Source organism: Microcaecilia unicolor, chromosome 2 (assembly GCF_901765095.1).
Source record: "Microcaecilia unicolor chromosome 2, aMicUni1.1, whole genome shotgun sequence".
In the NCBI taxonomy this organism is placed as follows: domain Eukaryota; kingdom Metazoa; phylum Chordata; class Amphibia; order Gymnophiona; family Siphonopidae; genus Microcaecilia; species Microcaecilia unicolor.
The window spans coordinates 150,651,489-150,666,753 of NC_044032.1; the positions used below are offsets into that span (position 1 = coordinate 150,651,489).

The 15,265-nt window shown below is 45.4% G+C and overlaps 1 protein-coding gene across 3 annotated transcripts in view; it reads right to left on the reverse strand.

The window, feature by feature from the left end:
* The window catches only part of TTC37 (tetratricopeptide repeat domain 37), a 234,110-nt gene that overhangs the window by 92,856 nt on the left and 125,989 nt on the right, over positions 1-15,265 (reverse strand). For all 3 annotated transcript variants that reach the window (XM_030193398.1, XM_030193400.1, XM_030193399.1), the window contains exon 27: positions 4,163-4,256. In XM_030193398.1, the coding sequence (XP_030049258.1) occupies positions 4,163-4,256 (94 nt within the window). The remainder of the gene's footprint in view (positions 1-4,162; positions 4,257-15,265) is intronic.

Below are 15,265 nucleotides of genomic sequence, written 5' to 3' on the forward strand. Positions count from 1 at the left end.
TATCAAGTCCCATTTCCCTTTCCCTATATCCCATCCTGTTTGGGTCAACGGAAGCAAAAATCTTATGGACTGTCTATGGGCTTTAGTTTGCTCCAGGTAGAAGGCCAAGGCTCGCTTTCAGTTCAAAGTGTGCAGTGCACTTTCATCAGGATGGGCATAAGATTTTGGGAAAAAAGATGGCTGGTTAAGATAGAATTCCAACATCATCTTAGGAAGAAACTTAGGATGTGTGCAGAAATCTGTTATGATGGAACTTTGTGTAGGGTGGATCAGCTACTAGGGTCTGAAGCTCAAGGACTATGCAAGCTAAAGTGACCACCACCCAAAACAAGACCTTTCAAGTCAGGTACTTCAGATGACATGAATCAAGTGGTTCAAAAGGAGTTTTTATCAGCTAGGTGAGAAAGACACCGAGGTCCCACAACATAGTCGGAAGTGGCATAGCACATAACTGTAAGAGATTGTATATGTAGATGAAGCATGGATGCACATAATACATAAGATTCTGTAAGATGCGTGTGCTTCTTGTCACATTTAGCACGCCCATTTATGTCAACTACAGACCTGGCATAAGTAGGCACACCTACATTTGGGTGCACCAATGCAGGTTTACACTATTATTCTAGGATATAATCTAGATGCCATTATGAAATAAGTAAACCTCTCATAAAGTGAATAACTAGAGGCTGCATAGAGATGGGCTTGCCTTCTACATGGTGATAGTAAGCACTAACTGAACTGAGGTGAACCCTTACTGACAAATCCCTCCTTTCAGTACCCTTCTCCATCACCACCAACTCTAGGCTCCGCCCTTTCTGCCTCGCCTCACCCCATGCTTGGAATAAACTCCCTGAGCCCATACGCCAGGCCCCCTCCCTGCCCATCTTCAAATCCTTGCTCAAAGCCCACCTTTTCAATGTCGCCTTCAGCACCTAACCACTATACCTCTATTCAAGAAATCTAGACTGCCCCAACTTGACATTTCGTCGTTTAGATTGTAAGCTCCTTTGAGCAGGGACTGTCCTTTTTGTTAAACTGTACAGCGCTGCGTAACCCTTGTAGCACTCTAGAAATGTTAAGTAGTAGTAGTTGGCTTTTAAACCATTCTCAGAGGTGTAGACAGGATCTAGGGCCCTAACCTCACACCAGACAGCAAACACTGGCACTTAAAAAATATAGCACTTGTTAGTGGAATATTTCCTGAAAGCCAGTGGGATTTTGGAGATACCCTCAGGTAGTTGAGGGAATGCAAATTCTACATTCACAACATCCATGGGCATAGAATGGTTGGGATGCAGAAGAGACCCTTCGTTCTGCGAGATGAGGGTCAAAAAATACTCCAATTTTCAAGGTTCTTCAGAGGACAATTCCAGAAGAAGAGGGACCCAGATCTTAATCGGCCAAAAAGACAATGAGGATCATGGTTTCCCTGGCCCTTCTTGAGTTTCAGCAGAGTCTTCCTTATTAGAGGGATTGGATAATACCCATAAAGAAAAGTGGCAAAGAGATCCATCAAGGGGGTGCCCCACTCCTGGATGATCTTGCGGGCAAAGTTCATTTTAAGTGAGCACGTGTGTGGCTGCATCACACTGTTCAGCCTCTCTGCTAGACTGCTGTCATTGCCTGCTAGGCATGTGGCCCTGAGTACCATCACCTAGACCTGCAGCTTGTGCTGTACACGAGCACCTTCCTCCCACTGACTGAGTCCCAACCGCCTCTGGGCGAGTCTCCCATTCTCAAATTATCCCCAGTGATTTCTAGGTTTCTGGGGAGATCAGGACATATAGCTGCTCACAGGTCATCAAATATAACTGTTCACAGGGCCTCAAGCAAAGAGATCTTTCTCTCTTTTCTCCCTGGCTAAGAGTGGAGAAAAAAGCCAGTACATCCTAGATGAATTCGAGCTCCTAGGCCAATCAGAGCGCAGAACAACAAGTTTTCAAAAGTATACTGTATCTTACTTCCTATCTGTGTTAAACTAAAGAAAAACAGTCATTTCTCTGTAACAGCTTTAAACATGCATCACCTGCTGGCCAAACTAGAGAAATACACTTCAAGAAATAATGCAGTTTACAGGCTTAAAACCCACTGTTTTGTCACATAAGGGTGTTACAAATGTGCACCATCACAGTTTCCTTAGGAGAGGAGCCAAAATCAAGGATGTCAAGCATCTCAGCCCTGGCCTTGTCCTCAACCTCCTTCTTAAATGGAATGGCCTCCGCAAGTTCTCTCAGAAAAATTATGAAAAAGAGATCCTCTGGGGGAGATTGCCTCTTTTCCTGTGGTGGGGAGGGGTCTGAAGGCAGGCCAATGGATCTCTCCTCTGAAAGGTCCTCTGGCTCTACTTCAAATACCCAGGAGCTATCCCCGATTCAGACTCAGCAAAATACTCCTTATGGAATGTCCGAGTTTGTGCCTGCCTTGGCCCCCTGGATGCACAGCCAGGGTCTGGATAAAAGCACTGAGGCATACATCCTCTCCTGGACTCCAGGGTAACTTCCTCTCCTGATGGGCTGGAAAGGAGCACTACAGTTGGTGCCAGTAAAGCACCAGCATCAATGAATGGCTGACAAGCAGAATGTGGGTCTCCAGAATAGGCTGGAATAGAGGTACAGTTATCACCAGCACCCTTGATGCAATCAGTGTCACGCTAATCCAGGATGCGCGCCAGCTCCTCCTGTAATATGACCTAGAGTCACTTCTCAAAGATGGGCATTGGTAAAGAAAGTGATGGTGCTGTTGTGGACACAGCCTGTGAAGATCATCAAATCACAGGTGGGGTCCCAGCTTCAGGGAGAATGGTACATTGGCAGTCTTCACAGTGCCAATACTTCTCGGTTACAGGCAATGCTGATGCCCTTGAGCTCCTCACTTCATGCATTGAGAAGGACTGATGTTGGTGCTTCTCCAGCTTCACTTGATGTCCAGCATCGGGGTCCTTTTGTGCTGACAAAGACGATGCAAAATCCTTGAGAGTCCTCTGTGTGGGGTCCAATGATGCTTGGCCTGATACCGGTGCCCGACGTTGAAGCAGAGAGAGAACTGCTCAATGTTGATGCGCTTCCAGTGCCTGCTGCAGCTCCTAAAGCCTTGGGAACCAATATCTTTGATAGCAATGTCAATGGACCAGACTTCTGCATGGCAAAAAGTCTCACAAAGGGCCTCATGACTTTTTTGGGTCCTCTTCTGCATTTGAGCACAAAAAAAAAAAAAACAGTGAGAGGACTTATGGTCAAGGCCCAGACAAGTTAGGTACATGTCATGTCATGTGGGTCAGTCACAGACATGGTCCTAGCGGTCTGTGCATGCTTGAACCCAGTGAAAGTTTTCAGAGATATCATGGGGAACATAGCTACTGCGAAACCAAATGGCTCAAATTGTGAAAAACATTCTGTTTTAAAACCGAACAAGGAGCTCAGACCTAATGAGGCTGTGAGCCACGGAAAATAAAGAAAACTTAAAAGGGCTGGCAAACACAAGTCAAAAAAAAAATTACTATGAAGGAAAAAAAAGGGGTTTCTGTGTTACTCACACTACAAAAAGAAGAGGTAGGAAGGCAAAGCAAAACTTCAAAGGCAAAAACCACGTGACAATTACTGGAGAGACATTTTCACTGCTCCACAGTAAAGACAAAACTGTGGTCCCGTGCAAGTCAGGTGGGCAGGCATTTGTGCATGCCAAACGCTTCTAGAAGCTACAGAATGCTGGGCAGCATCCATACCGGGCTCCGTGGATGACGTCACCCACAAGTGAGAATATAATGCTTGTCCTCAAAGAAAACCTAATACAAATGCTGTACTAGAAAAAGAGTGTTTAAAACAGACATAAACAAATGTCATTTTGTCTCTATTTAGTCTCATACCATACAACAGTACAGAATGAAAGACACAGACTTACAACTTTTCCTTGCTTTAGAAATCCATTAATGCAATAAATTCGAGTAACAATGAAAACAAACTAGTCAACAGTAAGGAAAGACAGAAATATGTAGCCTTTGCTTCTCTTTAGAACCAGGGGCAAACCAAGAGCTTACTAAAATTCTAACAGAATCTCAACTATAAGTACTGCACTCATCCCAAGTGCACAACCTAAATGCATTAAGAAGTTAAAAGAGAAAATAAAAAACATTTGAATGCTTTTATTAAATAGGTATATGAATTACCTTTGATATGCCTGTGTTGCCTGTTTTTTCAATTTCAGGTGTTCATTTAAAAAGCCCAGCATTGTAAAAGCAGATACATCATCCTGGATTCTTTCTGGAAGATCAAAAAACACCCAAGGTAAAAGGAACAGTTGTTCACACTTACAAAAATCAAGAATACTGAGCACCATGATGTAAAACATAAAAGCACTATAATAAGACTGTAAACTGTATTCAATGTTAATAAATTAATGGACCAAAAAAATGGGCTTACACATCAAGTTCTAAGACAAGAGCAAACTGTTTAACAGTTGGCCTGCTAACAGAAACTGATGGAACAAATCTTATCACATCACAGATCACTGTTTTTTGTTTTTCCAGCTCCCAAGGTCAGATGGTGAGGACCCTTGAAAAAGCAGCAGCAAAACGGGTCCGTCGGGACCTCACTCTTAAAGAGTATCTACGGAGCAGCGAAGCACTGACACAATACAGATCACATAAAGATAAGTGGTTTTGGATTATTACACTACATCGATAGATGAGATAAATAAGAGGTTTTTTCACCCATGATTACTTTTTCACTGTGAGCCAACAGCATTTTTTTGGTTAAAGGTAACCAAGTGGGGCCACAGTATTATGAGGTTTTTTCTCTCATTAAAAGTATATGTGCAGACACGCAGTGGCTGCAAGTGTGCATGAGAGATTCACTGAGTGTATAGTTTTAGAACAAAGGGGTGTGAATTGGATCTAATTTTGAAACACACATGTGTTAATATAAAACTACAATTGTAATCCAATCTGGAGCTTTAGCAAAGCATGGCAAAAGATCTATGGAACTCCTCCGTTTCACTCCAACACTTCTTCAGGAGCTGGAGGCTTACAGGCTAGCGCCACCACATTTAAATCTTCAAAGCACTCATGCTCTGAAGATTTAAATGTGGTGTGGCTAGCCTGTAAGCTGGCATCTTCTGAAGGAGTATTGTGAGTGAAACAGAGGAGCTCCGTAGAGCTTATGCCATGCTTTGCTAAAAATCCAGATTGGATTACAGTTCACTATCCAGATGGTTAGGACTGCTGTTCCACCTCACTCCCTCGCTCCACCCTGGCATATCTGATAATGCCATCTGAAAGGATATTCAGCAATCACTGAATATTCACAGATAGCGGCTGCTGATATTCAGATACTTGGCTTCCAACGTCAGGCCTGAGTTTCTTGTGAAAAAACTGAAGTAAGACTTCGGCCAGAAGATGAATGAAGGCTTTAGAGCTCTGAGCAATCCTTGTCTATTATGAGGAAGAGAAAAGGGAAAAGAAAAAACACAAATGTTGCAGCAATCAAAGTCCCTTCCCTGCAGGGGTAGTACTAGTTTGGAGCCTGGAGTATTGGGAAGGAGGGAACAGAACTACCCTGTGGAATAACTATATATTCTGTTTTGTTTGTTATTCTATTACAAGCTGTACTTTGTTTCCATTTAATTAGTTTTTTCTTGACATGTTATTTGAATGCTCATAAAGAGTTTAAACAAAATGACAATGGGTAGTATGTGTGATGAAAGAAATGATGACTATCTCTGCCAATCCATTCTCAACTGCTTGAACCTATCAGGCATTGACTGCCAACATGATCAAAAGCACAGCTGCAATGCACTTCGACGTGCCAGTGCTTGTGGTATGGTGACAGAAGAAATAATACAACCAGTCCGTTATACAAGTTCATATCCAAAAATGCTCATCCCTTGGGCATTATTTACATACTTGAGTTATTTGAGCATTTCTATCATAGTCTCCCTTCTATGAAGTCCTTATAGGATTAAGTTTCATCTCACAGGGTTGGCAACCTCGAAAATGGGGCTAAATTCCAGATAAGATTTTAATGATTTGAACAGAGGTATAATCACATCTATCACCACCTGTAGGAGGTGTGCATGGAGTATGAATCTTAATTCTTCCTATGCACCCTCATACTTTTGGTCAAAGACTTGTTGTACTGTTTACAGTTTTTGAGATTATCAGATATGCTCCCGCTCCCTATTAATGTGCATCAATGGTACTTTATGACTGCTAGCTGCTATCCTCCATCCTATACTCCTTTCAAACCTTTGCACACTAAATGCCCAGCTCTGTACTTTTGTGCTCCAGTACTGCTTTAGCTAACTTGCCAAAAGAAATAAGGGCATTAGTAGGGTAATTCTATGACTGAATGCTTGTGATTAAGCGTGCTTTGTGCATAAATGCAACAAAAAAGTGTCACTTGTGAGCTTAAGCACCTAAATGCTATTCTATAAGGGCACACGTAAGTGGCATAGCACATAACTGTAAGAGGTCGTATATGTAGATGAAGCATGGATGCACATAATACATAGGATCCTGTAAGATGCGTGTGCTTCTTGTCACATTTAGCACGCCCATTTATGTCAACTACAGACCTGGCATAAGTAGGCACGCCTACATTTGGGTGCACCAATGCAGGTTTACGATATTATTCTAGAATATAATCTAGATGCCATTATGAAATAAGCACTCCCCCTTTATAGAATTGTCTCCGATGGGGGTAATTCTAGAATGTAAGCGCTAATATTTACACACCAGATGTACAAATAAAATGTTAGAATACTAGCATATATGTGTGCATATGTGCACACAAAAACATATCAATAGCCATACTGGATCAGACCAGTGGTCCATCTAACTCAGTATCATGCTTCCAACACTGGAAAATTCAGGTCACAAGTACCTAGCAGAAACTGAGGGGTCCTTTTACTAAGCCGTGGTAAAAACTGGCCTGCAGTAGTGTGGGTGTGTGTTTTAGGTACGCGCTGGGCCAAAGGGCTTTTTTCAATGGGCTGGGAAATGGGGGTATAATAAATTAAAACTAACATGCACCTATTTACGGCCTGAGCCCTTACTAACTCCCACTGACCTAGAGGTAAAGGCTCATGTGCTACCCACAGGGTAACCATGCAGCAACTGCTGATTACCGCCGGGAATGCCCTCCGCAGTAGAAAATAGAAAATTATTTTCTACCGCAGGATTACTGCCGGGCGCATGCACTAGTGCCGATTTGGCATGCATTAGGCCTCCCACACCTTAGTAAAAAGGCCCCCAATTAGTAGCATTCCATACCATCAATCCCAGGGCAAACAGTGGCTTCTCCATGTCTCTTTCAATAGCAGACTACGGACTTTTCCTCCAGGAACTTGTCCAAACCTTTTTTAAACCCAGATACGCTAACTGTTGTTACTACATCCTCTGGCAATGAGTTTCAGAGCTTAACTATTCGTTCAGTGACAAAATATTTCCTACTATTTGTTTGAAAAATATTTCAGTGTAATTTCATTTTGAGTGTTCCCTGGCCTTTCTGAAAGAGTGAAAAATTGATTCACTTTTACCCATTCTACACCACTCAGGATTTTATAGACTTCAATCATAACCCTCCTCGGCCATCAATGTTCCAAGCTGAAGAGCTCTAACCTCTTTAGGCTTTCTTCATATGAGGAGTTCCATTCCCTTTATCATTTTTGGTCACTCTTCTTTGAGAACCTTTTCTACTTCTGCTATATCTTTTTTGAGATACGGCGACCAGAATTGAATGCAATATTGGATATGTTCCTAAGTGCTATTGCAAAACTATGCACGTTTCTCCAATAGTACATAGCTTGCAGATGCACATACACAAGGGCAGAGGCTAGGCATGGTGCAAAATTGCACACATAACTTCTACTATAAGTTATACGCACATCCCTGTCATTAAAATCATCTGTAGTACCTGAAGACTGGAGGGTGGCTAATGTTACACCGATTTTTAAAAAGGGTTCCAGGAATAATCCAGGAAATTACAGACTGGTAAGCCTGACATCAGTGCCAGGCAAAATAGGGGAAACTAGTATTAAGAATAAAATTATCAAACACATAGATAAACATGGTTTAATGGGGCAGATTCAACAAGGATTCAGCCAAGGAAAATCTTGCCTCACCAACTTGCTTCATTTCTTTCATTTCAGAAAAATTTTGAGAAATTCCCTCATCAGAGGTTCCTGAGAAAATTGAAAAGCCATGGAATAGTAGAAATTATTATAAAGAATAAAATTACAGAACACGTAGACAAACATGGTTTATTGGGACAGAGTCAGCCGAGGGAAGTCTTGCCTCACCAATTTGCTTCATTTCTATGATGGCGTGAACAAACATGTGGATAAAGGTGAGCCGGCTGATGTAGTGTATCTAGATTTTCAGAAAGCTTTTGATAAAGTTCCGCATGCGAGACTCCTGAGAAAATTAAAGAGTCATGGGATAGGAGGAAAGGTTCTGGTGTGGATTAGGAACTGGACAGAAAACAGAGGGTAGGGTTAATTGGTCATTTCTCTCAGTGGAGGAGGGTGAACAGTGGAGTGCAACAGGGATCTGTACTGGGACTAGTGCTATTTAACATATTTATAAATGATATGGAAATCGGAGAGTGAGGTGATCAAATTTGCAGATGATATGCAGATGATACAAAACTATTCAAGGTTGTTAAAATACATACAGACTGGGAAATATTGCAGGAAGACCTAAGGAAATTGGAAGACTGGGCATCCAAAAGGCAGATGAAATTTAATGTTGACAAATGCAAGGAGATGCACACTGGAAAGAAGAATCCGAATCACAGTTACCTTGGGAGTCAGCACTCAAGAAAAAGATCTGTGTACGGTGGCGGCCAAAAAATCAAACAGGATGCTAAGAATTATTAGGAAAGGTATGGTGAATAAGACCAAAAATACTATAACGCCTTTGTTTCACTCCATGGTGCGTCTGCACCTTGAGTATTACGTTCAGTTCTGGTCGCCGTATCTCAAAAAAGATATAGTGGAATTAGAAAAGGTTCAAAGAAGAGCAACCAAAATGATAAAGGGGATGGAACTCCTCTCGTATGAGGAAAGGCTAAAGAGGTTTGGGCTCTTCAGCTTTGAAGATGGATGAGGGGAGATATGATTGAGGTCTACAAAATCCTGAGTGGTGTACAACGAGTAGAAGTAAATTGATTTTTCACTCGTTCCAAAAGTACAAAGACTGGGAGACACTCAAGGAAGTTACATGGAAATGCTTTTAAAACAATAAGAAATATTTTTTCACTCAACGAATAGTTAAACTCTGGAACTCTTTGCCGGAGGATGTGGTAAATGCGGTTATTGTATCTGGGTTTAAAAAAGGGCTGGGCAAATTCCTGGAGGAAAAGTCCATAGTCTGCTATTGAGACAGACATGGGAAGCAACTGTTTGCTCTGGGATTTGTAGTATGGAGTGTTGCCACAATTTGGGTTTCTGTCAGGTACTTGTGGCCTGGCTTGGCCAATGTTTGGAAAACAGGATATTGGGCTAGATGGACCATTGGTCTGACCCAGTGTGGCTACTCTTATGTTCTTATGAATAGGAGGCAATGTTCTGTTGTAGACTAGGGTTAATAGAAAACAAAGGGTAAGGTTAAATGGCCAATTCTCCCAGTGGAGGAGGGTGAATAGTGGAGTGTCCCAGGGATCTGTGCTATTTAACATTTATAAATGATCTGGAAATGGGAATGAGTGAGGTGATTAACTTTGCAGATGACACAAAACTATTCAAAGTTGTTAAAGTGCATGTGGACTGTGAGAAATTGCAGGAAGACTTTAGAAAATTGGAAGTCTGGGCATCCAAATGGCAGATGAAATATAATGTGGACAAGTGCAAAGTGATGCTAGGTTCCACTTTAGCAGTCACCACCCAAGAAAAAGATCTACGTGTCATTGTGGACAATACATTGAAATCCTTTGCTCAGTGTGTGGTGGTGGCAGCCAAAAAAAAAGCAAACAATACTAGGAATTATTAGAAAAAGGATGGAAAATAAGATAAAGAATATTATAATACCTCTGTATCGCTCCATGGTGCGACCTCACCACTAGTAGTGTGTGCAATTCTGGTCACTGTATCTCAAAAAACAATATAGCGGAATTAGAAAAGATTCCAAGAAGGGCGACCAAAAATGATTAAGGGGATTGAACTCCTCTCATATGAGGAAAGGCTTTAAGAGGTTGGGGCTCTTCAACCTGGAGATCAGATGGCAGAGGTCTACAAAATCCTGAGTAGAGTAGAACAAGTAAACATAAATCGATTGTTTACTCTTCCCCAAAGAATAAAAAGCCTAGGAAACATTCCATGAAGTTACATTATGGCACATGGGACTGGTAGCAAGCAATCTTTCTACTGGTTGGGATTCTGTCAGGTACTAGTGACCTAGATTGGCCACTGACGGTAGCAGGATACTGGGCAAGATGGAGCATTGGTCTGACCCAGTATTCTTGTTCTAATGGACAGAGGTGCACACACTTGCACCAGCTCTGTGGTTGGCCTAACTGCTTGTGCCTAAGTGCAAACACCTACCGAGTTATGCTAGTATCCTATAAAGGAAAGCAGGCACTTATTTTCCTTTATAGAACATGTGCCAGACACCCTCTGGTCACCTATATACAGGCATAGAGTTATTGAATTGTTCCTCACCTCCCCCCCCCCCCCCCCCCAAAATAAGACTAGGGAATGCTACGACCTAATGTTTTACAGATATGACAGCCAAGTGAATAAAATACAATAATTAGGATAGTAAAAAACAACAACAACAAAAAACATGCACATTAAGTCTGGAATGCCCTCCCATAGGAGGTGGTAGACATCAAAAGAGTAACAGAATTTTAAAATGCATGGGATAAACACAAAGGATTCCTATATGAAAAAGGAGTGGAAGCAAAATAAAATTTAAAACTGCTTAGACAGTAACTCCAGTAATTGGGAAATAAGGCCAGTGCTTAGTAGACCTTTACGGTCTGTGCCCCAATTATGGCTAGAAATCTGGATGAGCTGAAGTGGGCTTCGACAGCAACTGCAGTAGTTGGGGAGTATGTCCAATGCTGGGCAGACTTCTACAGTCTGTGCCCTGAAAATGGCAAGGACAGATCAAGATCAATAATACATATATGTTATATTGAAACACACGCTATGAGTTTATCTTACTGGGCAGACTGGATGGACTGTGCAGGTCTTTATCTGCCATCACCTACTATACGGTAAAATTATGTATAATCATACCTGATAATTTTCTTTCCATTAATCATAGCTGATCAATCCATAGACTGGTGGGTTGTGTCCATCTACCAGCAGGTGGAGATAGAGAGCAAACTTTTGCCTCCCTATATGTGGTCATGTGCTGCCGGAAACTCCTCAGTATGTCGATATCAAAGCTCCATCCGCAGGACTCAGCACTTAGAGAATTACACCCACGAAGGGACACTCTGCCCAGCTCACCACCGCCGAAACGGGGGAGGGGAATTAACCCAGCTCATCCCCACACAAGTGGGGGAGGGGAATCCGTCCAGCTCATCCCCGCGGAGCGGGGGAGGGACACCACACCCGCCGATGCGGGGGGATCTGGCTTATCCTGCAACCGCAACCGCGGGAGGAGCTGACTGACCCTAACACCGCCGAAGCGGGAGGGGTACAAAGCTGCCCTACAGCCGCACGAAGCGGGAGGGAGTGCCGGCAGAATTTATGTCTCAATCCAGCCCCGTAAAACGGAGGGGAGAGGAATGCAGCAGCTCACTGTAACACAAACTCGTCTCAACTCTTGAAGAATCCAAGTGAAAGAACTTGAACACGAAGTCTTTCTGAAATAACTGAAGACTAAACTTGAACCTGAAATGCAACCAGAATAAAAACAGAACAGATATCTGGGAGGGGCTATGGATTGATCAGCTATGATTAATGGAAAGAAAATTATCAGGTATGATTATACATAATTTTACCTTCCATATCATCAAGCTGATCAATCCATAGACTGGTGGGATGTACCGAAGCAGTACTCACCCAGGGCGGGACATTGAAATCCCTGACCTCAACACTGAAGCTCCAAACCGGGCCTCCGCCCGTTCAGCCACAGTCAAACGGTAATGCTTGGAGAATGTATGAGCCGAAGCCCAAGTTGCCGCCTTGCATATCTCTTCCAAGGAGACGGATCCGGCCTCTGCCATCGAGGCCGCCTGAGCTCTCGTGGAGTGAGCCTTCAGCTGGATAGGCGGCACCTTCCCCGCGGCCACATAAGCCGCTGCAATGGCTTCCTTGACCCATCTTGCCACTGTAGGCTTAGCAGCCTGCAGACCCTTACGAGGACCTGCAAACAGGACAAACAGATGATCCGATTTCCGGAAATCATTGGTCACTTCCAAGTATCTGAAGATGACTCGTCTCACATCCAGATACTTAAGAGCAGAGTACTCCTCTGGGTAGTCCTCCCTACGAAAGGAAGGGAGACAGAGCTGCTGATTCACATGGAAGCGAGAAACAATCTTGGGCAGGAAGGAAGGCACTGTGCGAATAGTCACTCCTGCCTCAGTGAACTGCAGAAAAGGCTCTCGACATGAGAGCGCCTGGAGCTCGGAAACTCTTCTGGCTGAAGTGATAGCCACCAAAAAGACTGCTTTCAACGTCAGGTCTTTCAGAGATGCCCTCGACAAGGGTTCAAAAGGCGGCTTCTGCAATGCTCTTAGCACCAGGTTGAGATTCCACGCAGGCACCACTGAGTGCAGAGGAGGGCGCAGGTGATTAACTCCCTTGAGAAAGCGCACCACATCTGGCTGCGAAGCCAGGGAAGCACCCTTCAGGCGGCCCCTGAAGCAAGCCAGAGCCGTTACCTGGACTTTAAGGGAACTGAGCGACAGGCCTTTCTCCAGACCTTCTTGCAGGAACGCCAACACTGAAGAAATTGGAGCAGTGAAGGGAGAAAGTGAGCCTGCTTCACACCATGCTGCAAAGATACGCCAAACCCTGGCGTAAGCAGTAGAAGTAGAGCGTTTCCTCGCTCTCAGCATAGTGGCGATGACCTTGTCTGAGAAGCCCTTCTTCCTCAGACGCTGCCGCTCAATAGCCAGGCCGTAAGACCAAAGGGAGAGGGATCCTCCATCACCACGGGACCCTGATGTAACCGGCCCTGCTCCACTGACAGCCGCAGAGGATCGTCGACTGAGAGCCTGATCAAGTCCGCATACCAGGGACGTCTGGGCCAATCCGGACCCACCAGGATTACCCTGCCGGGATGCTTTGCCACCCGGTCTAGCACCCTGCCCAACATGGGCCAGGGCGGGAACACATAGAGGAGCTCTTGTGTCGGCCACTGTTGGAGAAGAGCATCTACTCCCAGGGATCGAGGGTCCCGTCCTCTGCTGAAAAAGCGCGGCACTTGGCAATTGGCCGATGACGCCATCAGATCTAGGCTCGGCTGGCCCCAGCGCTTCGTGATGTCCAAGAACGCCTGAGCAGATAGTTGCCACTCTCCGGGCTCCAAGGTATGGCGACTGAGAAAGTCCGCCTTGACATTCATGACTCCGGCAATGTGGGCCGCTGAAAGCTGCTCCAGGTTCGCTTCCGCCCACTGGCAAAGACTCATAGCCTCCTTGGCTAGAGGGGCGCTCTTGGTACCTCCCTGGCGGTTGATATAGGCCACAGCCGTGGCATTGTCCGACAGGACCCGTACAGGCTACAACACCAGTACCGGGATGAACTCCAATAACACCAACCGAATGGCTCTGAGTTCCAGGAGGTTGATAGACCACTTGCCTCTGCAGGAGACTAGAGCCCCTGCGCTGTCCTTCCCAAGCAGTGGGCTCCCCAGCCCATCAAAGAGGCGTCTGTCGTGACGACAATCCACTCCGGGGTCACCAGAGGCAATCCTGCAGACAACTTGTCTGTCTGCGTCCACCAGCTCAGCGCCTTGCGCACTGCTGGGTCCACGGGAAGGCGCACAGCATAATCCTCCGACATCGGAGTCCAGCGCAGCAGCAGAGATAGCTGTAGTGGTCTCATATGAGCCCTGGCCCAGGGCACTACTTCCATCGTGGCCGTCATAGAGCCCAACAGCTGCACGTAGTCCCAAGCCCGAATAGGAGAGGCTACTAGGAACTAGTCCACCTGAGCCTGAAGCTTGACAATCCGATTGTCTGGCAGGAACACTCTGCCCACTTGGGTGTCGAATCGAACTCCCAGATACTCCAGGGACTGAGTCGGGCGCAGCTGGCTCTTCTTCCAGTTGATGATCCATCCCAGGGAGCTCACAAGAGCAACTACCCGGTCCATAGCTTTGCCGCACTCTGCATAAGAGGGGGCTCGGATCAACCAGTCGTCCAGATAAGGATGGACTTGTACTCCTTCCTTTAGCAGGAAGGCCGCTATGACCCCCATTACTTTGGAAAAGGTCCGCGGAGCAGTAGCCAACCCGAAAGGGAGGGCTCTGAACTGGAAGTGTCGTCTCAGGACTGTAAAACGCAGAAAGCGTTGGAGAGGAGGCCAGATGGGAATATGCAGGTACGCTTCCTTGATGTCCAAGGAAGCCAAGAACTCTCCTGCCTTCACTGCCGCTATAACAGAGCGGAGAGTCTCCATGCGAAAGTGCCTCACTTTCCAGGCCCGATTGACCCCTTTGAGGTCGAGGATAGGCCGGACAGAACCTCCTTTCTTTGGAACCACAAAGTAAATGGAGTAACGTCCCTTGCCAATCTGATTTTTTGGCACCGGAACGACCGCACCCAGGCGGATCAGGTTGTCCAAGGTCTGCTGCACTGCCACAGCTTGACCGGAGACTTGCAGGGAGAGAGTACAAACCCGTCTCTTAAGGGTTGGCAGAACTCTAGCTTGTAGCCGTCTCTGATGACTTCCAGCACCCACGCGTCTGAAGTTATAGTGGTCCACTCGCCCAGAAACGAGGACAGCCGTCCTCCAATCTGCACTGGGGCGTGGACCAAGGCCCCGTCATTGGGTACGAGACCCTGGGGGAGGACCGGAGGGAGCACCTCCGGGACGGCGGTCTCTGCGAAAGGAATGCTGCTTGGGGGAGAAATTCCTCTTGAAGGAAGAGGGGGCAGAGGAACCCGACTTGCCCGGGCGGTACCGACGGGCTTCCAGCAACCGTCCTCTGGAGGTACCGGGACGAGTACTAGCCCGAGCCCTGACCTCTGGTAATTTCTTGCCCTTAGACGTGCCGAGATCGGTCACGATTTTGTCCAGCTCGACCCCAAAGAGCAGCTTGCCTTTAAAAGGCAATCTAGCCAGGCGGGATTTAGAGGCGTGGTCAGCA